General features: G+C 47.3%; 1 protein-coding gene across 2 annotated transcripts in view; it reads right to left on the bottom strand.

Moving 5' to 3' along the window:
- Positions 1-14,712: 14,712 nt before the first annotated feature.
- Positions 14,713-21,489, bottom strand: part of LOC122102018 (solute carrier organic anion transporter family member 1C1-like) — a 19,391-nt gene continuing 12,614 nt past the window's right edge. For both annotated transcript variants that reach the window (XM_042672537.1, XM_042672538.1), the window contains 5 exons: positions 21,105-21,270; positions 19,674-19,858; positions 19,164-19,228; positions 16,817-16,934; positions 14,713-14,935 (listed from right to left, as the gene is read on the bottom strand). In XM_042672537.1, coding sequence (XP_042528471.1) covers positions 14,713-14,935; positions 16,817-16,934; positions 19,164-19,228; positions 19,674-19,858; positions 21,105-21,270 — 757 coding nt within the window. The remainder of the gene's footprint in view (positions 14,936-16,816; positions 16,935-19,163; positions 19,229-19,673; positions 19,859-21,104; positions 21,271-21,489) is intronic.

Below are 21,489 nucleotides of genomic sequence, written 5' to 3'. Positions count from 1 at the left end.
ATAAGGATAAAGTCTAATTAATGTCTTCAGTATCTCAAATGTTCATCACTGCCTGCATATAAATAAAATATAGACCCTTGTCCTGTAGCTCTGTGTGTGTGTGTGTGTGTGTGTGTGTGTGTGAACTATTCCTTGTGACCAGTCTTGCTTGACAATTACTGGCACCGACATAACATTAGGTGCTTAATCTCTATTTCACCATTATTTAATAAGGCATTTCTATTTCTTACTAGATTTATTTATTTAAGCCAGTCCTGAGGCTTGAACTCAGGGCCTGGGCACTGTCCCTAAGCTTCTTTTGTTCAAGGCTAGCTGTTTACCACTTGGGCCACAGTGCCACTTTTGGATTTTTCTGTGTATGTGGTACTGAGGAATCGAACCCAGGGCTTCACACATGATTAGGGAGCGCTCTACCACTGAGCCACCTTCCCAGCCCTTCTTACTAGTAATTAATGAATCTGAAGAGGAGGCCAGACAGGATAGAGGAGAAGAAGAAGTAGGCAAAGTAGACCAAAAGCCAGGAAAATTGTCCCTTGATACTCTTTCTCCTAAACCCAAATCTCCTTCAGGGTCCTTTATTTAAAAAAAAAAAAAAATCAAAATAATGATCCAAGTCTATACCCTGGAAACTTTAGTAGAATTAAGATAGACTTTAAAATAATAATAATAATAAAGCTGGGCACTAGTGGCTCATGCCTGTCATCCTAGTTACTTAGTAGGCTGAGATCTGAGGATTACAGTTCAAAGCCAGCCCAGGCAGAAAAGTCTATGAGACTCTGATCTCCAATGGATCACAGAGAAAAACAGGAAGTGACACCATGGGTCAAGTGGTAGAGCACTAGCCTTGGGCAAGCTAGGGAACTTGGACAAAGAGGGGTGGGCTGGGAAGGTGGCTCAGTGGTAGAGTGCTTACCCAACATACATGAAGCTCTGGGTTCGATTCCTCAGTACCACATACACAGAAAAAGCCAGAAGTGGTGCTAGAGCCCTAGCCTTGAGCAAAAGCAGCTCATGGACATCGCCCAGGCCCTGAGTTCAAATCCCAGGACTGGTGACACTAAAAAAATCAATATAAACATAGAAAGAAGCTCCATCTATATAACAATCTATTATATAGTAATATGGTATATCATTAATACTATAATAAACTATTACAACACTAGTCTAGTAAGTCTCAAGATCCACCATAACAACTGTACAGAACATGGTGTGCTACGAACAACCCCTCTACCAACAACGTGATTTGCACGGTCTCTTGCTCAGGGTCTGATCGTCACACGTGTGTCCAAATCAAGGCATCTCAGCGTGTGCTGGACAATATCTATTCAAAGAAGGCAGAGAGAGAGAGAGCAACCTGGAGGAAGGGAGAGAGGCTTTCTGATCTCTTAAGTGGTCAGCAGCTGCATCCCAGCATGCATTTCAAGACCAGAGCGAATGCCTTCAGCTACGTCTTCCCAGCCCTCTGAGGTAAGGGTGGGATGTGTAGCTCAGGGTTAGAGACACAGCCCCTGGACGCTTAAGATCGATTTTTCTGCTTACAGCCCTGGATCAATAGCGTTGCAACATTTTTGCCTCTCCAGTAGGATTTGCTTCAGAGATTATCAGCGTGGCTCTGACGAAATGCGTGTGATCTTTGAAGTCTGCGGACCTGAGATGCCCATTCCTCTGCTATTTGCTAATAGAAGAAACCCGATCAACTCAAAGCCTTTTTTTTTTGGTGTGGGCACAGAGCCTTGTTTTCTCTCCTGTCTAACGTACCCAATGCCTCGCCCATTCCATCTTTAATACCTAATTTGATTCACGTTTAGATTCATGAGTTATTAACTTAAAGCCAGTTCATTCTATTAAATGAGTAGAAACAATATATCCAGTAGAGTTATTATTGTTAGTAGTAGTAGTAGTAATAGCACTCATGTTTTTTGTGCCAGGATTGGGACTTGAACTCAGGGCCTGGCTGCTGTCCTTTAGTTTTATTTATTTATTTATTTAGCTGAAGGCTGACAATTAACCACTGGAGCCACAGCTCCATTTCTAGCTTTTTGGTGGTTCATTGGCAATAAGAGTCCCATGGACTTTCCTGCCCAGGGTTGGCTTTACACCATGATCCTCAGATCCCAGCCTCCTGAATAGTAGCAAGGATTATAGGTGTGAGCCGGTGACTAGCCCTAAATGTATCATTTGGAAGCAGTTCTAGACAGTTGATGAATACTGGGAAGTGGCTAGAGGATACAGGAGAATAAATGCTTTCCATTTCTCAAGAAGATGCGGAGCTTCCAATCGTTGTGTATTGAAATTTTGAGGTACTGCTATTCAATATGACTCTCTATGATGATATGTATACATGTATATATGTATATGCATATATGTATATACAATTATGCATATACATATATACACACACATATATACGTATGTATATACATATATACTATATACATATATACATATATGTATATATACACATATATAAACACATATGTGTATATGTATATATATGCATGTGTATATATAGCCATATGTATGCACGTAATATATATATATATATCCTGAAACCCCTCTCTCAAATACAGCAACAGTCTGTCAGCACCAGTGAACACTTAATATGTGTCTGAGGAGGTGAACTTTTACCTTTGTCTCACAGGGTGAGTTTAGAGATCAGTAGCCACATGGAGCTAAAGGCCGCCATTTTGGATCTCAAAACTTCAGTATACTCAGTCTTCTTTATGGTGGCGGTGGAAACTTTTTCCTGAGGGGCACCCGATCTATTTTCAGTCATTCAAAAGGTGCCTACTTTTCAAACTGATTCCAGCTCCTGAAATCATAAAGCACAAGGCTGTTAGAGAAAAAAGGATGACAGCGCTGTTGTATCACGATTTCCATCTTTGATCTCTTCTTGTTGATAGCTCCGCTGGTTATCCTCAAAGTCAATGGCCAAGCCAAAGGTCAGAAGCGTTAAAACCATCCAATGTAAGGTAATTATAACAGGCTCTTTCACATTCTCATTAATACTATAGTGAACACCTCCTATGGAACTAGCTGGATATTTCTCCAATTATTTCCATAGCACACGTGCATGGAACCAAAATGACTTATGCGAAAACAAAAACCAGCAACCACCACCACAACAAAAATCTCACCTTGTTAGGTTCCAGTTGCTCACATCTGTAATCCTAGCGACTCGGGAGGCTGAGACCGGAGGCTCATGATTTAAAGCCAGCCCAGGCAGACAAACCTGTGAAACTTTTTAAAAAATATATTTTTATTGTAAAAATACTGTACAGAGGGGTTACAGTTACATGAGTAAGGTAATGAGTACATTTCCTATCAAGCATTGTTAACCTCCTCCTTTGTTTTTCCACCTGTGAGACTTTTTAATCAACCAGGAAAAAGAAAAGCCAGAAGTGGAGCTGTGGCTCATGTGGTAGAGCACTCACTTTGAATGAAAGAGCTCAGGGACAGTGTCCAGGCCCTGAGTTCAAGCCCTCATATCAGTACAAAGAAACAAAAACTAGTGTCTTCAAATGCAGTCAATCAATTACACCATGATTTGTGTCCAATTTTCCTTCTGTATGACTATAGACTGTGTTCATGTGAAGTCATAGAAGCTTCTAATAGAATTCTCTAAGATATTTCATATAATGTGGATTTTCTTCCCTTTTACTGTTTTCGGTTCTTTTACATTGCAATCTAGAGTAGTAACATTTTCATAGTCAAATGGGAAAAATATGTACCATCCTGAGTAGCATCAATGTAGCATTGGGTTTCTGTTATAAAATCCTAAACCAGATGCAGGTGGCTTATGCTTGCATCCCAGCTACTCGGGAGGCTGAGATCTGAGGATCACAGTTTGAAGCCAGTCCAGGCAGGAAAGTCCATGGGAGTCTTATCTCTAATGAAGCACCAGAAAACCAGAAGTGGAGCTGTGGCTCAAGAAGTGGTAGAGCACTAGCCTTGAGCAAATGAGTTCAAGGACAGCTCCCAGACCCTGAGTTCAAGCCCTATAACTGACCAGAAAAAAAAGGAGAAATTCTACTTAGCCTTCCAGTTACAAATATATTCTCCATACTATTGACCACCAAAGAAATACTTTCCCACTGTTCTAGAAAACTCCCAAGTCATTTACTCCTAACTGACCAGCTATAATCTCTCCACTTATCTTTGGAGAATAAGAATCGTTATGTCCTCCACACTACTAATTAATTCTCTTTTTCAACTCTGATAGTGATCATGCATCCTTTGTCATGTTACATTTTCCCCCACTCAGCTCCTCTCTCGGGAAAGTTCTATGGATTTCTCTAGGCCTTTGGATGTCTTCATGTCTACCTGGTGGTTCACACCTGTAATCCTAGCTATCAAGGAGGCTGAGATCTGAGAATCAAGGTTCACAGCCAGCTTTGGGCAGGAAAGTTCCCGACACTCTGATCTCCAACGGACCACCAAAAAAAAAAGCCTGAAGTGGAGCTGTGGCTCAAAGGGGTAGAGCACTAGCTTTGAGCATTGAAAAGCTCAAAGACAGCACCCAGGCCCTGAGTTCAAACCCCAGGACTGGCCCAAACACAAACACAACCAACAGAAAGCAAACAAACCCCAGCATCCCGCCTAGTTGAATGGCCAGATGACAGACAGTGGCTACTCTAGAAAGTCAGGTGGGAGAATTCCTTCTGGAACAGCTGTGTCAGAAACAGGTCTAGGAAGGTTCAAGTAGAAATCACCTGGAGGGTTCTGAAGATGGCGAGATTCTCTAGCCAGCAGAGACGAATGCCAGGAGCCAGCCACCTGGGTGCGTCTGCTGAGACGTAGAGTTCTGGGGCAAACACTAAGCACAAGCCCAAAGCTTTCTCATTCTGGAAGAATCTGGACTCAGTTCCTCTGGAGGACAATGTTTGTGCAGCTACTAATCCCCACTTAAAGAGCTTACGGCCCTGTGCTGTTTAACCCACGCCTGGCCCGGCCCAGGGCTGCGCCGCCTCACAGCAGCGCGGTGTGCGGAGAGGCCGGCCATGGTGTCCAGTGGGAGTCCCCGCCGGCCATGGTGTCCAGGAGAGGCCGGCCATGGTGTCCAGGAGAGGCCGGCCATGGTGTCCAGGAGAGGCCGGCCATGGTGTCCAGGAGAGGCCGGCCATGGTGTCCAGTGGGAGTCCCCGCCGGCCATGGTGTCCAGGAGAGGCCGGCCATGGTGTCCAGGAGAGGCCGGCCATGGTGTCCAGGAGAGGCCGGCCATGCTGTCCAGGAGAGGCCGGGCATGCTGTGCAGAGGGAGTCCCCGCCGGCCATGGTGTCCAGGAGAGGCCGGCCATGGTGTCCAGGAGAGGCCGGCCATGGTGTCCAGGAGAGGCCGGCCATGGTGTCCAGGAGAGGCCGGCCATGGTGTCCAGGAGAGGCCGGCCATGGTGTCCAGTGGGAGTCCCCGCCGGCCATGGTGTCCAGGAGAGGCCGGCCATGGTGTCCAGGAGAGGCCGGCCATGGTGTCCAGGAGAGGCCGGCCATGCTGTCCAGGAGAGGCCGGGCATGGTGTGCAGAGGGAGTCCCCGCCGGCCATGGTGTCCAGGAGAGGCCGGCCATGGTGTCCAGGAGAGGCCGGCCATGGTGTCCAGGAGAGGCCGGCCATGGTGTCCAGTGGGAGTCCCCGCCGGCCATGGTGTCCAGGAGAGGCCGGCCATGGTGTCCAGGAGAGGCCGGCCATGGTGTCCAGGAGAGGCCGGCCATGGTGTCCAGGAGAGGCCGGCCATGGTGTCCAGTGGGAGTCCCCGCCGGCCATGGTGTCCAGGAGAGGCCGGCCATGGTGTCCAGGAGAGGCCGGCCATGGTGTCCAGGAGAGGCCGGCCATGCTGTCCAGGAGAGGCCGGGCATGGTGTGCAGAGGGAGTCCCCGCCGGCCATGGTGTCCAGGAGAGGCCGGCCATGGTGTCCAGGAGAGGCCGGCCATGGTGTCCAGGAGAGGCCGGCCATGGTGTCCAGTGGGAGTCCCCGCCGGCCATGGTGTCCAGGAGAGGCCGGCCATGGTGTCCAGGAGAGGCCGGCCATGGTGTCCAGGAGAGGCCGGCCATGGTGTCCAGGAGAGGCCGGCCATGGTGTCCAGTGGGAGTCCCCGCCGGCCATGGTGTCCAGGAGAGGCCGGCCATGGTGTCCAGGAGAGGCCGGCCATGGTGTCCAGGAGAGGCCGGCCATGCTGTCCAGGAGAGGCCGGGCATGGTGTGCAGAGGGAGTCCCCGCCGGCCATGGTGTCCAGGAGAGGCCGGCCATGGTGTCCAGGAGAGGCCGGCCATGGTGTCCAGGAGAGGCCGGCCATGGTGTCCAGTGGGAGTCCCCGCCGGCCATGGTGTCCAGGAGAGGCCGGCCATGGTGTCCAGGAGAGGCCGGCCATGGTGTCCAGGAGAGGCCGGCCATGGTGTCCAGGAGAGGCCGGCCATGGTGTCCAGTGGGAGTCCCCGCCGGCCATGGTGTCCAGGAGAGGCCGGCCATGGTGTCCAGGAGAGGCCGGCCATGGTGTCCAGGAGAGGCCGGCCATGCTGTCCAGGAGAGGCCGGGCATGCTGTGCAGAGGGAGTCCCCGCCGGCCATGCTGTGCAGAGGGAGTCCCCGCCGGCCATGCTGTGCAGAGGGAGTCCCCGCCGGCCATGCTGTGCAGAGGGAGTCCCCGCCGGCCATGGTGTGCAGAGGGCGTCCCCGCCGGCCATGGTGTGCAGAGGGCGTCCCCGCCGGCCATGGTGTGCAGAGGGCGTCCCCGCCGGCAGGGCCGCGCCTCCCATGCTGCAGCTGGCCCTGCAGGCCGCGCGGAGGCGCTGGAGGCAGAGGTGAGGCGTGGAAAGCACGCAGGGGAGGGGCTGCCGGACAGACAGACGCTGCGCCTTCCCACAATGCCCCGGGCTCCCATTCAAGTGCTTATTTCTTCCCACAATGCCCCGGGCTCCCATTCAAGTGCTTATTTCTTCCCACAATGCCCCGGGCTCCCATTCAAGTGCTGCTGCTTCCCATAATCCCCTGGGTTCCCGCTCAAAGTGTTTCTTCCCATAATGCCCTGGGCTCCTGCTCAAGGGCTTCTTCCCACAATGCCCTGTGTTCGTGCTCAACCAATGAAAGTTGCTCGAGCCACGCCCGCGCCAGCCCTCGTCCAATCAGCGCTCGGCCGCGGGTGACGTCACCACGGCCTCGAGCTGCGGCCGATGGGCTCAGCCGGCGTCGCGCGGGGCGGGGCCGCGCCATTCCCCGCGCTGTGCGCGCTCCTCCTGCTCCCAGGACCGTCCCGCCTCTCAGCCTCTCGTCGTTGCTGCTGGTTTTGCTTCTGCCTTGGCTTTGTGCGGGTCCTGGCCTTGAACTCGGGGCCTGGGCGCTGTCCCTCAGCTCTTCAGCTCAAGGCTGGCGCTCCACCACCTGAGCCACGGCGCCACGTCCGGTTTTCTGGTGGTTCCTGGGAGATCAGAGTCTCACGGACTTTCCTGCCCGGGCTGGCCTTGAACCCTGATCCTCAGATCTCAGCCTCCTGGGTGGCTGGGGTGACAGGCGGGAGCCACCGGCTCATGCAGAGATTTTCACATCTGGATAGAACCTACGCGTGAGTCGTGGCTGCACAGGCCTGGGTGGGCCTCAGTTCTATTTACCTCCTTTATCCCAGAGCTTGCAAGCGCATACCTTTCTTCCCAGGTCTTGAAACAAACAACAACCAGAGCAGCCGGGAGGGTAAGAATATTTCCCATACTGCTTGCATAGCACAGATTGCAACTGCTAACTCCTAAACGCAAAGCGTGGACTCTTCTCGACACACCCGGCATGGCTGCTCCCAAGTGCAAAGTATCAACTCTTCACGGCAGAACTGGCCCTGCAGCTCTGGGAGGGAGGCATCAATTATAACTCCTAACTACGAAGTCACCCAAGCGGCCAGGTACACGCAGGCAGCCTTCACCTGGGAGGGCGAAAGGGAAAAAGTTGCTGATTGAGTTTATAAACTTCTGACCCTAACAACATTGTCCAATCTACCAAAGGGAGGGAGGAGTTAGTTTTCCTGAACTGGAGAAGGAAAATCACGAGTCCTCAGCTTGGACTAGACATGAAAATAACCACCTTGGTTTCTCACTGAGTTTTAAAAAAAAAAAAAATCTCTTGCTTTTCCATCCTGATGGAATCAGGAAAATGAAGATGGCTTAAACGATCAAATTTATAATCGTGCTAACAATTATTATAAAATGTATCATTTAATAGATTAAATTATCTAATTGTAAAGTATAATAATTATAAATACATTTATACTCTTAATATATTGGATTTAATACTGTTCGATAATTTTAATATTTAATATTAATAATTTGATCATGTTTAATGGCTTGATTAATACACTTAATTATAATGTCACTTATTATAAATTACAGATATGTTATAAATTAACAAATTAAATAAATAAAAAGCTAGATGACTTAGATAAATTAATTTTATTTCTTCATGTGTACCCACAGACTCCACATTATCTTCCAGCTTCAAGGAAATCAAAGAAATAGCAGGTGTCATGCAATGATTCTAAGAAGTTGGTGAAAATAATTGTGTGGGGCATAAATTAAGAAGGTAACTAGAAATCTATCCTTCCAGATCTAAGACCCACTTATCTGAAAAGTGACAGTCGCGCTTTGTCTTTATAACTATGATGTTTCAACATTTCAAACTCTCTAAATTGGAGTCGTGCAATCCCCCGAAAGTGAGTTCATGTTTATCTAGAACAGGGACAATAAATGTATCAAAGACAGGATACATTAAAAAAAAGTGACATCATGATCCCCAGAACATTGCCAGAAAGATTCTCCATGGAATAATAGTAGAAAGTAGACAACCTGAGCGGTTGTTATGGGAACTTCAAATTCTTCAGGAAGTGTCCTGTAAATAACTGACTGACTTTTTGTTGTATTGTTCAGGAATTTTCAGCGCATGGCAAATGGAAGGAAATTATCTTCTGCAAGTTTATTTTGCATTCCCACTTTAAAAGTTACCCGAACCATTCCTCTGCATGTTTTTAGCTCAGTTTGTGTGGACATTGTTAATATTTTATGAATAAGCTAAATTTATTCATGCTAATAAATAAATAAATAACCCAGGAAAATAAATAACCCAGACAAACATCCCATCACCAAAAATCCTCCATACCCAGTATAAGATGCCCAAAACATGGCTAATTCAGGGGGGGAAAATGGCCGATCAGAGTAGAGCTTTTGTTTGTAATATTTGTGTGTTGTGAATCTTGTGTCCTCAGATCCTAGGGGCAGATGAAGGCTTGTGGGTGCCAAGTGCTTTGTGAGTGGAAATACACACGTTTTTGGCCGGGTGCTGGTGGTTCACACCTGTCATGGTAGCTATTCAGGAGGCTGAGATCTGAGGATTGCAGTTCGAGGCCAGCCCAGGCAGGGAATCTATAAGACTCTTATCTCCAATGAACCGCAAGAAAACCAGAAGTGGCGCTGTGGCTCAAGTGGCAGAGCACCAGCCTTGAGTGAATGAGCTCAGGAACAGTGCCCAGGCCCTGAGTTCAAGTCCCAGGACTGACCAAAAAAACCCAACAACAACAAAGACACAAGAGTAAAGTCCCAAGGAATAGCACATTTGAGAGTCTCACAAATTCGACTCGACACTGATGAAGCTCTTCCTCAGCTTCTCAACCAGCTGAGGACATAGCTTTTCCTCTACTCTCCTGACTTTTTGTTGTTGTTTTGTTGGCAAAGGAAAGATCTCAACCCAAAGAAAAGCTGTGATTTCCTCTGAGTAGAGAGAGGAGCATTCAGTGCATTAAGTTACAAGTTCAAATATCTTTAACTCTCAGCGACAACTCAGCTGATCAAATGCTTGTAACAGCATTCTGTTTTGTATTGTTTTTTTTTAAGGAAAAAGCAAATGGATTTTGTTGGATTCTTTTTAGACAAAGGTTGGTAACAGAACCCAAGAAAGATGTTCCTCCCTTTCTTGTTGGTATTCGGGTTTATAGAATGAGCTTCACATGAAGAATGGAGACGTGATATTAAGCAGAGTAAGCCAGATCTGAAGAAACATAAGGTTGCATGGTTTTCCCTCATTTGTGAGACCAGCAATGGGCCTATAAATCTACAGGTAAACACCCTGAATGCTAAAAGGAAAAAAAAAATACACCAGGACATGATCAATGAAACAGGGTTGTAGACATTCACACAGTGAGACCAAAGGAGGATCTTCTTAGGAGAGGATCACAACGGCTCAATGCTTAAAATCGTATTTATTGAAATGAACTCCAGGAAATGGAAACTAAAGGGTTTTTTTCCCCTTTGTTTTCTTTTCTTTTTGTCTGTGTGTTGGTTTCTCGGTCTCTGGGAGAGTGAGGGGGGCACAGAAATGGGGGGACAGAGGAGGAACCAAGGCAGCCATGGTCCTCACTGGACACCATGTGGAGAATGAACTCTACCACTCGTGGGTGAGGACGGGAAGGAAAAACTGGGGGAGGGGGAGAGAGAAGGAAGGGAGGACATAGTCCAAAAAGAAATGCACTCATGACCTGACTGATGTCACCTTCTGTCCATTGCTTTCATTATAACAATGAAGACATTTAGAACAAAGAATGGATGAACTGTTTTTAACTTTTTAAAAATAGTCACTAAGACAACTACGAAAAGGAACTATAGCACCCGACATAGTTGAATATCTGGACCACCAATTATTTGGTGGCTAGATTAAAACTGGAGCCTGGATCCATTTTTGGGGGGTGGGGACAGCTTGAACTCAGATTCTGGGTGCTCTTCTTGGGCTTTTGTGCTCTACCACTTGAGCCACAGCTCCACTTGCAGCTTTTTGCTGGTCCATTGGAGATAAGAGTCTCAGAGACATTTCTCTCTCAGGCTGGCTTCGAACCATGATCCTCATCTCTCAGCTTCCTGAGTAGCTAAGTTGACAGGTGTGAGCCATGGATACTCAGCTCTCTTGTTTTTGTTTTGTTTTGTGTTTTTTGGGGGGAGTCTATTTTCATGTCTAATAACTTAATGGGAATGCTACAAAACAGAAAGGCTGAAATTTAGAGAATCTGCTTTCAGGCTCAGAACTTAAATTTCCTCGGTACAGAGAAGAGCCTGGCTTGGGGGATCCCAAGGGGAGGAGAGAAATTAGCTGGTAGATGGAAGGACATAGTAAATTATCAAGGTGGATTAGGGGGTCTGGAGCCCCAGGGGCATCTGGGAAATTCCTGGGGACATAGGGGTGTCTCACTCAAGGCACAGCCTCAGTAAACCCAGGTCCTGGTTTACAAGATGTTTCCTAGAGAGGCTAAAGTGGCAGATGGGGAGTCTCCAAATACAGACAAAGCACTCAGCTCTGCCCCCCAGCAATCCAAGCCTAGCATTAAAACATTAAAGACAGCAAGGCACCCATGGCTCATGCCTGTAATCCCAGCTACTCAGACAACTGAGATCTGAAAATAGTAGTTCAAAGCCAACTTGGGGCAGGAACGTCCATTGAACCAGTAGCAAAAAGCCAGAAGTGGAGCTGTGGCTCACGTGGTAGAGCGCCAGCCTTGAGCTGAAGAGCTGAGGGACAGCGCCCAGGCCCAGAGTTCAAGCCCCACCACGACAAAAACATAAAATAAAAGCGTTCAACACTAAAGACTCATCACAAGCAAAACTGACAGTAAGCTGTCTGTTTTGTTCAAAATGGTCAGAATTCTGGCAGGCTTTCTTTTTAATATGTGCATTGATGAGTAAGAACAAATACATTTGCAATTCTCCCTGAACCCGGGTCTGCCCTGGAATTTGAGATCTCAGACTATGTTGCATTTTCCTTATGAAATAAGAGTCGGTTCTAATCATGTTTGCCTCGGGGATTTATAGGAAACCAAAACGGATGTAATCCAAGCCTGACCTGGTCTAAGACTCTCTATCCGCCTAAGAGTGAGTTGCAATGAAGCCGGGCAGAATGTTAGAAAATGAAGGTTCTTCTTACCAAAAGCAAGGCTAGAGGTGTGGCTCAGCTGTGGCCTGCCCTAGCGAGCAAGTCAATTAATGTAAGGTCGTGAGTTCAAACCCCATCCCTGAGAGCACACACGCATGCGCTCTCGCCCCCTGCCCCCATCCTTCAGATATCACGCTGCCAAACGTCTTCCCCAAACCAAAAATCCCTGTATAAAGGGAATCACAGAATTAAAAACAATGAAGGTCTTAAAGGATCTCAGGTGCAGGGAGTAACCGCGGTAGAAAATAGAATTAATTTTCAATAATGCCTTCAGAAGGTCTTTCTACGGAGAGGTGCTCATGTTGAGCATTTTGGGGAGGAAAAGATTGGATTTCCAAATGTAGCATTTATTTAAGCATTTTTAGATCTATATTATATATAACATTTGTACAATATATATGACATTTGTAGACCATATACAAAACATATACTATGTAGTATATATTCATAATCTATGTATTGTGTTATGTATTATATATAATCTATGTATTATATATATGTGTTATATGTTATGTTTATAAAATGGTATATATCATGTATATACTATTTTATATAATTACTATTTTATATAATATACTATTATATATAATTATATGTAATTAATCATCTATTATATGCAATTATATATAATTAACAATATATAATATATCATATAATTATACATGCTACATTATATATTACATATTATATGATATATAATATACAATATTATATTATATAGTATACATAATAAATACTATAATAAATACTATAATAATATAACATGTAATATTATATACTATGCTATATTATATATTATATACTATAAAATTAAATATTGTATATAATTGTATATGGTATATATTATATAATATTACATATAATATAATATAGCATAAATAATATAACAAATAATAATGTATAATATATTATATACTACAATATTAAATATTGTATATAATTATATTGCATATGCCATATATATTATATAATGTTGGATGTTATATATGATTATATCCAGTATGTTATAATATATATGGTTATATATTATGTATTCTTAAAATATATATTAGGTTACATTAAATATTATATAGTATATAATCATAACAATATAATATATAACATATCTAATATGTATTATATGTTATATGTGTATAGTAGATATTATATATGTATGCTATACACATATATAACACATATTTTATACGTACATGATCACAGATACTATAGACGTGTTTTTTCTAATGAAGAAGACGCTGTGCAGCTTTGAATTTTGATCCAGTTGTCTGTGGCTCTCCAGGGTGAGATGCTTTATTTATTCCATTATTGAGCTGTACTGTATCCCAGGTGCTTTACCACAGGTCTAGACGGCCCTCCACTCCCTCTGGTGGAGCTTGCAGGAATTACACCAACTGGCAGGAAGAGATCTGTGCATAGCAAGAGTGACCTCTGCTATTAGGAAAAATAAATGTAAGCCGGCCCCGGTGGCTCCCGCCTGCCATCCCAGCTACTCAGGAGGTGGAGCACCAGCCTGGAGTGAAAGAGCTCAGGGACGGCGCCCAGGCCCTGAGTTCAAGCCCCAGGACTGACCAAAAAAAAATCCAAAGACTCGCTAATTGTACAACTAAAGAGGCTGATGACAATAAAACGTCTCCTTTGCATTGAGACTCATCGCTTTATTGGGTAGTTCTGCTTATTTTGTCTAATTTCCATTGAGTTAGCCCTAGGAACACCACGGGCTTTCTAGTCTCATGAGTAATTTCTAAAGTGAACCTCTTAGGTACAGTAAGAGACTGTGGGTAAAAAAATGGTTAAAAAATAATAATAAGTCCTGCTGGTGGCTCCCGCCTGCCATCCCAGCTACTCAGGAGGCTGAGATCTGAGGATTGAGGTTCAAAGCCAGCCCAGGGTAGGAAAGTCCATGAGACTCTGATCTCCAATGAACCACCAGAAAACCGAAAGTGGAGCTGTGGCTCACATGGTAGAGCACCAGCCTTGAATAAAAGGATAAGAATAACCAGGCCCTGAGTTCAAGTTGCAGTACTGGTGTGCATGCACAAACACACACACACACACACACACCACACATGCCTCATACTGGATGCAATGACCCAGGTCCCTGGTTCCATTAGAAAGCCTCTGAAACATTTTGGGGTGTCAAAGCCTCTCAAAGATGCCAAAAGATCTTTCCTGACCATTTGAGTATCTAAGGAACGTCTGTGTGAATACAACATCACTCACACACGCCCAGATCTGAGGTGTGCACTCATGGTAACACACAGCTGAGTGAAATCCTCACCTTCCTCTCCCGCCTCTCTGAAAAACTCCTTCCTTCTGGCTGTTTCTAAGACACCTACGTGTTTACATTGCTGAGAGCTATGACATGTTAGTGGGGGAGGGTGGGAGGGGGGTGAGTCTTGAACTCAGGGCCTGGGCGCTGTCCCTGAGCTCTTCAGCTCGAGGCTGGTGCTCTACCACTTGAGCCACAGCGCCACTTCCAGTTTTCTGGTGGTTCATTGGAGATCAGAGTCTCATGGACTTTCCTGCCTGGGCTGGCTTTGAACCGCGATCCTCAGATCTCAGCCTCCTGAGTCGCTGGGATTATAGGTGTGAGCCACGGGTGCCTGGCAATTAATGGGTCTTTATTGCAAGTAGATAGTATCTACTACCAAGGGTCAAAAACAAAGTAGAAAATATTCAGAAGGAGGAATTCCACAGCAAAGACCCCTCAGATGACAACTTTATTTCTTGGCATGATTTTAGACATTAGAAAACACGGCAGCTAGGCATCGTGGTCTAAAGTTCTGTCTCTTTGCCCGGCCAGTACTGAGACTGGAAGAGGTGGTCCTTCGGAGTGCATCTTTCTTTCCTGAATCTTGTAGACGCCGTGGCTCGCTCGCTCTTGGCTGTGAAGAGACTGGGTTTTGAGATATAATTCTTCTTTAACACGAAGAGTACCGCAGTGCTCAGGAATATGGCCACTGACCCCAAAGTTACAGTCAGCCCAAGATAGATGTGTCTAGAAGAAGAAGGAACTTACAGTCATAATTCTTGTGGCTAGTCAACTTGCAATAAAATATAATGTGAAGCCGGGTGCTTGCTCACGCCTGTAATCCAAGCTACTCAGGAGGCTGAGATCTGAGGATCGTGATTTAAAGCCAGTCCGGGCAGGAAAGTCTATGAGACTCTGATCTCTGATGAACCACCAAAAAGCCAGAAGTGGAGCTGTGGCTCAAGTGGTAGAGTGCCAGCCTTGATTGATAAAAACTCAGGGACAGTGCTCAGGCCCTGAGTTTAAGCCCTAGGTCCGGGACCAAAAAGAACAAAGAAAGGAAGGTCACAATGCTACTTAGATGATTTTCTTGAAGACTGCAGATGCAGAGGAGAATGATAGCTATGAAGTCTTTTGGACAAATGCTGGTAGAGGTGTGTGTGTGTGTGTGTGTGTGTGTGTGTGTTGGTCGTGGGGCTTAAACTCAGGGCCTGGGCGCTGTCCCTCAGTTCTTGTACTCAAAGCTGGTGCTCTACCACTTGAGCCCACAGCTCCACTTCTGGCTTTTTCTGAGTAATTTATTGGCAGCAAGAGTGTCAAGAACGTTCCTTCTGAGGCTGGCCTTGAACTGCGATCCTCAGATCTCAGCCTCCTGAGTCGCTGGGATGACAGGCGGGAGCCACCAGCACCCAATCAGTCCTTTGTTTGGGGAGGAAAAAAAGGAACCACCCAGATCTCTGGGAAGCAGTTGCTAACGCGAGCTGGAGCTGCCAGGAGGAAAGAAGGGTTCGAGAACAAACCACAGGGAGGAATCCATCATTCTTCCAACGGTCGGAAGATGCTTGGGGTTGAGCCACCATTGGCTACTGATTTCCCACCCCCCTCAACTCGACAAAGCCTTGGCAATGGGGACCCCAAATTATACTCTCAGAGGAGAGCCCTGGGCCCCAAATCAATTTCACACAGCCCCTCAAAGCCTTGCCAGTCACACTGCTCACGTCCAACTTCCATGACCCAACAAACCATGTTTCTTTCTTGGACAGAAACGAGCTCAGCTTGTACGTCTTTGTGTGGAGTGTGTCTGCTTTCTCGTCCTTCCGCCTTTCATGCTTTTAAGTGATTGAAGCAGTTGCTTTAAGTAACAAGAGGCCTTAAATGTTTAATGAACTGAACGCAGTGGCCCAGAAGCCCTGGTGTTCACACGAGAGGAAATGCTTTTGTGTGTGTGTGTGTGTGTGTGTGTGTGTGTGTGTGTGTGAGTTCCAAGTCCTGCAAGAATGAAAAGAACCATTTTGGGCAATCAGAGGCAGACAGATTTCCAGCCAAATGCTTCTCTTCCTGTCCAGGGGGGAATTACAACTGACGTCAATGGGATAGTTTAGCTCACTTGAAAGAGAGAGAGGAGACAGACAGACAGAGAGAGACAGACAGAGACAGAGACAGAGAGACAGAGACAGAGACAGAGAGACAGAAACAGAGAGACAGAGACAGACAGAGACAGAGAGAAAATAGAATGAAACCCCAAAATGTGACCTAATTTTAAATGTTTCTGAGTTTCGGAGAATTACTTCCTCGCTTGTATGTCTCTGCTTGCAGCATGCTACCACTTCCTTCTAGAATCTTCTTTCATACATATATATGCATGTGTGTATATATATTTTTAATTTTTAATATATATTTTAATATATATTTTAATATATATTTTAAATATTTAAATATATATGCGTATGTATTTAAAGTTTACTCAAAATGGGGCTGGGAAGGTGGCTCAGTGGTAGAGCGCCAGCCTTGAGCTGAAGAGCTGAGGGACAGCGCCCAGGCCCTGAGTTCAAGCCCCAGGTCTAGCAAAAAAAAAAAAAAAAAATAGGAGCAGTACTGCAGCGAGCTTTGGGGTGCTTGACTTAGTACCTGAAGAGCCCAGAATCGTAGAACCTGCAGGATCCTCTGCTCCCGCAACTTCTAACTCCCCATTGCAGACATGCGCTGTCGATCAAAACGCCAAAATACACCGGGGCCGGGATTCCAGCTGTGAGAATCAAACACACCATTAGTTCTGGAACAGAGGCAGGTGCTTCGTTTTGGGTTTTGTTCACAAGAATGATCTGGAGGGGCTGGGAAGGTGGCTCAGTGGTCGAGCGCTTGCCTTGCATGCATGAGGCCCTGGGTTCGATTCCCCAGCAACACATAAGCAAAAAGAAAAAAGCTGGAAGTGGCGCTGTGGCTCAAGTGGTAGAGCACCAGCCTTGAGCTGAAGAGCTGAGGGACAGCGCCCAGGCCCAGAGTTCAGGCCCCACAACCGGACCCCAAAAAAAAAAAAAAAAAGAATGATCTGGAACAACTTTGCTTGTGGCCTGATCATTACTGTCTGAAAAGCCATCAATTACAGGATGATGTTCCCTCCCTCCCTCTCTTTCTTTCTTTGTTTTTTCTTTTTTGTCAGTCCTGGGACTTGAACACTGGGCCTGGGCGCTGTCCCTCAGCTCTTCAGCTCAAGGCTAACGCTCTACCCACTTGAGCCACAGCGCCACTTCTGGCCTTTTCTGCTTAGGTGGTGCTGAGGAATCGAACCCAGGGCCTCATGCGTGCAAGGCAAGCGCTCGACCACTGAGCCACCTGCCCAGCCCTATTTATTTATGTGTGAAGTCACCAACACCTTTTTGTCTTCACAGTGCTAGTCCTCATTTTCTTAATCTACAATGGTTTAGGAACTCTATGACCTTTAACAATAAAATTATATATAGAGAGTTTTATCTATCTATCTATCTATCTATCATCTATCTATGTATCTATCTATCTATCTATCTTTACAAATCAGGTGTCCTGTCTGTCTGTCTGTCTTTTTCTGGCAGTTTTTCCCACAGGATCCAGATTCCTCTGGTCAGTGCCATTCATTGAGCTTTTGGAGCCCCCCTCCCTCCCCCTCCCTCCCCCTCTCTCCCCCTCCCTCCCCCTCCCTCGCCCTTCCCTCCCCCTCCCTCCCCCCTCCCTTCCTCCCCCCTCGCCCACCTCCTCTCTCTGTTGGCTCCCACGTGTCTCATTCATCGGGAAACACGCAGACCTGCCTGGCAGCCCCGTCCAGGCCTCTGCCTTCCCTCTGTGGTGTCTTGGCACTGCCACTGCCTATTTTAATAATGCCACAGCCGCCTGGCCATGTTTCCCACCTCCTTTCTCCCATCCGCCCCTCCGTGGAGGGGGTCGTTGGTTAAATCACAACTGTCCTGGGGCAAGTGACACCCCCACCCCCTCCCTTCCCTCCTTCCCTCCTTCTTCCTTCCTTCCTTCCTTCCTTCCTTCCTTCCTCCCTCCCTTCCTTCCTTCCTTCTCCTTCTTTCCCTCCTTCTCTCCTTCCTTGCTTCCTTGCTTCCTTCCCTCCTTCCTTCCTTCCTTCCTTTCTTCCTTCCTTCCTTCCTTCCTTCCTCCCTTCCTTCCTTCCTTCCTCCCTTCCTTCCTTCCTTCCTTCCTTCCTTCCTTCCTTCCTTCCTTCCTCCCTTCCTTCCTTCCTTCTCCTTCTTTCCCTCCTTCTCTCCCTCCTTCCTTCCTTCCCTCCTTCCTTCCTTCCTTCCTTGCTTCTCCTTCTTTCCCTCCTTCTCTCCTTCCTTCCTTCCTTCCTTCCTTGCTTCTCCTTCTTTCCTTCCTTCTCTGCTTCCTTCCTTCCTTCCTTCCTTCCTTCCTTCCTTCCTTCCTTCCTTCCTTCCTTCCTTCCTTCCTTCCTTCCCTTCTTCCTTCCTTCCTTGCTTCTCCTTCTTTCCCTCCTCTCCTTCCTTCCTTCCTTCCTTCCCTCCTTCCTTCCTTCCTCCCTCCTTTCCCCTCCCTTCCTTCTTCCCTCCCTCTCTCCCTTCCTTCTTTCCTGCCTTCCTTTCTTCCCTCCCTCCCTCCTTCTTTCCTTCCTTCTTTCCATGCACCATTACTGGGGCTTGAACACAGGGCCTGGGCTCTGTCTCTGAGTATTTTGCACTCAAGGCTGGTGCTCTAGCACATGAGCCACAGCGCCACTTCCAGTTTTCTGGTGGTTCTTTGGAGATAAGAGTCTCATGGACTTTCCTGCTCAGGCTGGCTTTGAACCACGATCCTCAGATCTCAGCCTCCTGGGCAACTAGATGACCGGTACAGAGGCCAAACTGAAGCTGAGGTCTTCCGGAATAAAGAATCAGGATGGTCGATAGCATTTTCCTTGTGTCAGCAAGAATGCACACAGACCCCCCCTCCCACCCCACACAAACACACGAGACACTTGTGTCTTTCTGAATACACTTACCCAGCACCCTCACTGCTAGGGTGTAGATACCCAGGGCAAAAGATTTCAGTTGAGGCTTGATGCTTCTAGAAAACCAACAAAGGCACTGCATTAAACACCATTGGTCATGATTTCGAAATGGAATTCGTGGAACTTACACACCAGGCATTGAGCTACATAACCTGGTTAAACATGATGCAAAGAGCCAGACGCCGGTGGCTCACGCCTATAATCCCAGCTGCTCAGGAGGCTGAGATCTGAGGATCGAGGTTCAAAGCCAGCCCGGGCAGGAAAGTCTGTGAGACTCTGATCTCCAATAAAACCACTAGAAAACCAGAAGTGGTGCTGTGGCTCAAGTGGTAGAGCACCAGCCTTGAGCTGAAGAGCTCAGGGACAGCGCCCAGGCCCTGAGTTCAAGCCCTACTACCGACAAGAAACAGAAAGCCGAGGGATTGGGATAATTACACTAAAATAATCCATATGGCTTCGTGGATTAAGATCCGAGTGGGAAGAGACAGCCCTGCCCCTCACCTGAGGAGAATGATGTACCCAGGAATTCCGCCCAGAGACAAAGTGTACGAGCTGACGACGGAAATCACCAGGAAATAGAGAAACATCTGGGAGCAGCTGTTATCTTTCTGGCACCTTCCCAACATGCCCGAGGAGTTCCCTGGCCCAGAGCTGGACGCAGCCACGCAGCTACAGTTGTACAGGATCTGGAGCGCAGCAAAGACAAGGCCGATGAGGGATGCGCATGGCTTCATGAATTCAAGAGTCAAATACTTATTCATTTATGTTTGTCAGTGGTGGGGCTTGAACTCAGGGCCCGGGTGCTGAGCCTGAGCTCTTTCACTCAAGGCTGGTGCTCTACCACTTGAGCCACAGCGCCACTTCTGGTTTTCTGGTGGTTCATTGGAGATAAAAGTCTCACAGACTTTCCTGCCTGGGCTGGCTTTGAACTGTGATCCTCAGATCTCAGCCTCCTGAGCAGCTGGGATGACAGGCGGGAGCCACTGGTGCCTAGTTCAACTATTTATTTTTTACAAGACTTACTAGTGTAATTGCACATATATTAACTAAGGAAGGAGGAGATATTGTTTTTACTGTATTAGATATATTACGGTGAAATCTGTGGAGCTGAAGATGATTGTTGGTGGCTCTGGCCTGTCATCCCAGCGACTCAGGAGGCTGAGACCTGAGGATCACGGTTCAAAGCCAGCCAGGGCAGGAAAGTCTATGGGACTCTGATCTCCAATGAACCAGTGAAAAACTGGAAGTGGTGCTGCGGATCAAGTGGTAGAGCATTTGCCTTGAGTGAAAGAGCTCAGGGACAGCGCCCAGGCCCTGAGTTCAAGCCCCAGGACTGGCAAATCTATATATGTATGTATGTATGTATATGTTTATATGTCTGTCTGTCTATGTATGCATGTATGTACGTATGTACGTATATGTATGTATGTATGTATCTATCTATATATGTATCTGTCTACCTACCTACTTAACTATGTACCTGTCTGTCTATCTGTCTTTTTGTCTGTCTGTCTGTCTGTCCTGTCTATCTGTCTTTCTGTCTGTCTATCTGACTGCTGTCTGTCTGTCTGTCTGTGTGCCTGTCTGTCTATGTCTTTTCTGTCTGTGTGTCTGTCCTGTCTGACTGTGTGTCTGTCCTGTCTATCTGTCTGTCTGCCTGTCTGGTCTGTCTGTCCTGTCTGTCTGCTGTCTGTCTGTCTGTCTGTACGTCCTGTCTGTCTGTCTGTCTGTGTGCTTGTCTGTATATGTCTGTCTGTCTGTCTGTCCTGTCTGTCTGTCTGTCTGCATGTCTGCATGTCTGTCTGTCTGTCCTCATTCCAAAGCCTGCAGATTCCAGGCTAATATTACTTAGCCACAGAATGACACAACTGGAACACTGCACAACAACTGCTGGGAAGGCCTGGCGGCCGGGGCAGCCGGGGTCTCGCTTACGAGGCTTCTCCCGGCCGCGCGGGAGGCCTGGCAGCCGGCGAGGCAGGCGGACGCGTAGGTGACTCCGTCGGCCCCACACACGGGCTCCCAGTGGGCCTCTGAGCACTGGCATCTGGAGTTGCAGTCGGCGAGGAGGCCGCCTCGGCCGGGGGACTCGGGCCGCGTCCTGCGGAGACAAGTCACCGCCTCAGCACGACCCAGCCGGCCGGGCGGGCGGGCAGGGCGAGGGCCGCCATCTCAGACAGCACCCGCGGCCCTGCCTGCGTCCCAGCCACCCAGGAGGCCTAGACCTGAGGATCAGGGTTCGAGGCCAGCCTGGGCAGGAAAGGTCGTGAGGCCCTGATCTCCCAGGAACCAGCAAAGAGCCAGAAGCAGAAGAGCGCCT

Source organism: Dipodomys spectabilis, unplaced genomic scaffold (genome assembly GCF_019054845.1).
Source record: "Dipodomys spectabilis isolate Male_0828 unplaced genomic scaffold, ASM1905484v1 ptg000721l, whole genome shotgun sequence".
NCBI classification, from domain to species: domain Eukaryota; kingdom Metazoa; phylum Chordata; class Mammalia; order Rodentia; family Heteromyidae; genus Dipodomys; species Dipodomys spectabilis.
Note: the sequence above shows the minus strand (reverse complement) of the source record. Positions and strands in the feature narration are given on the sequence as shown.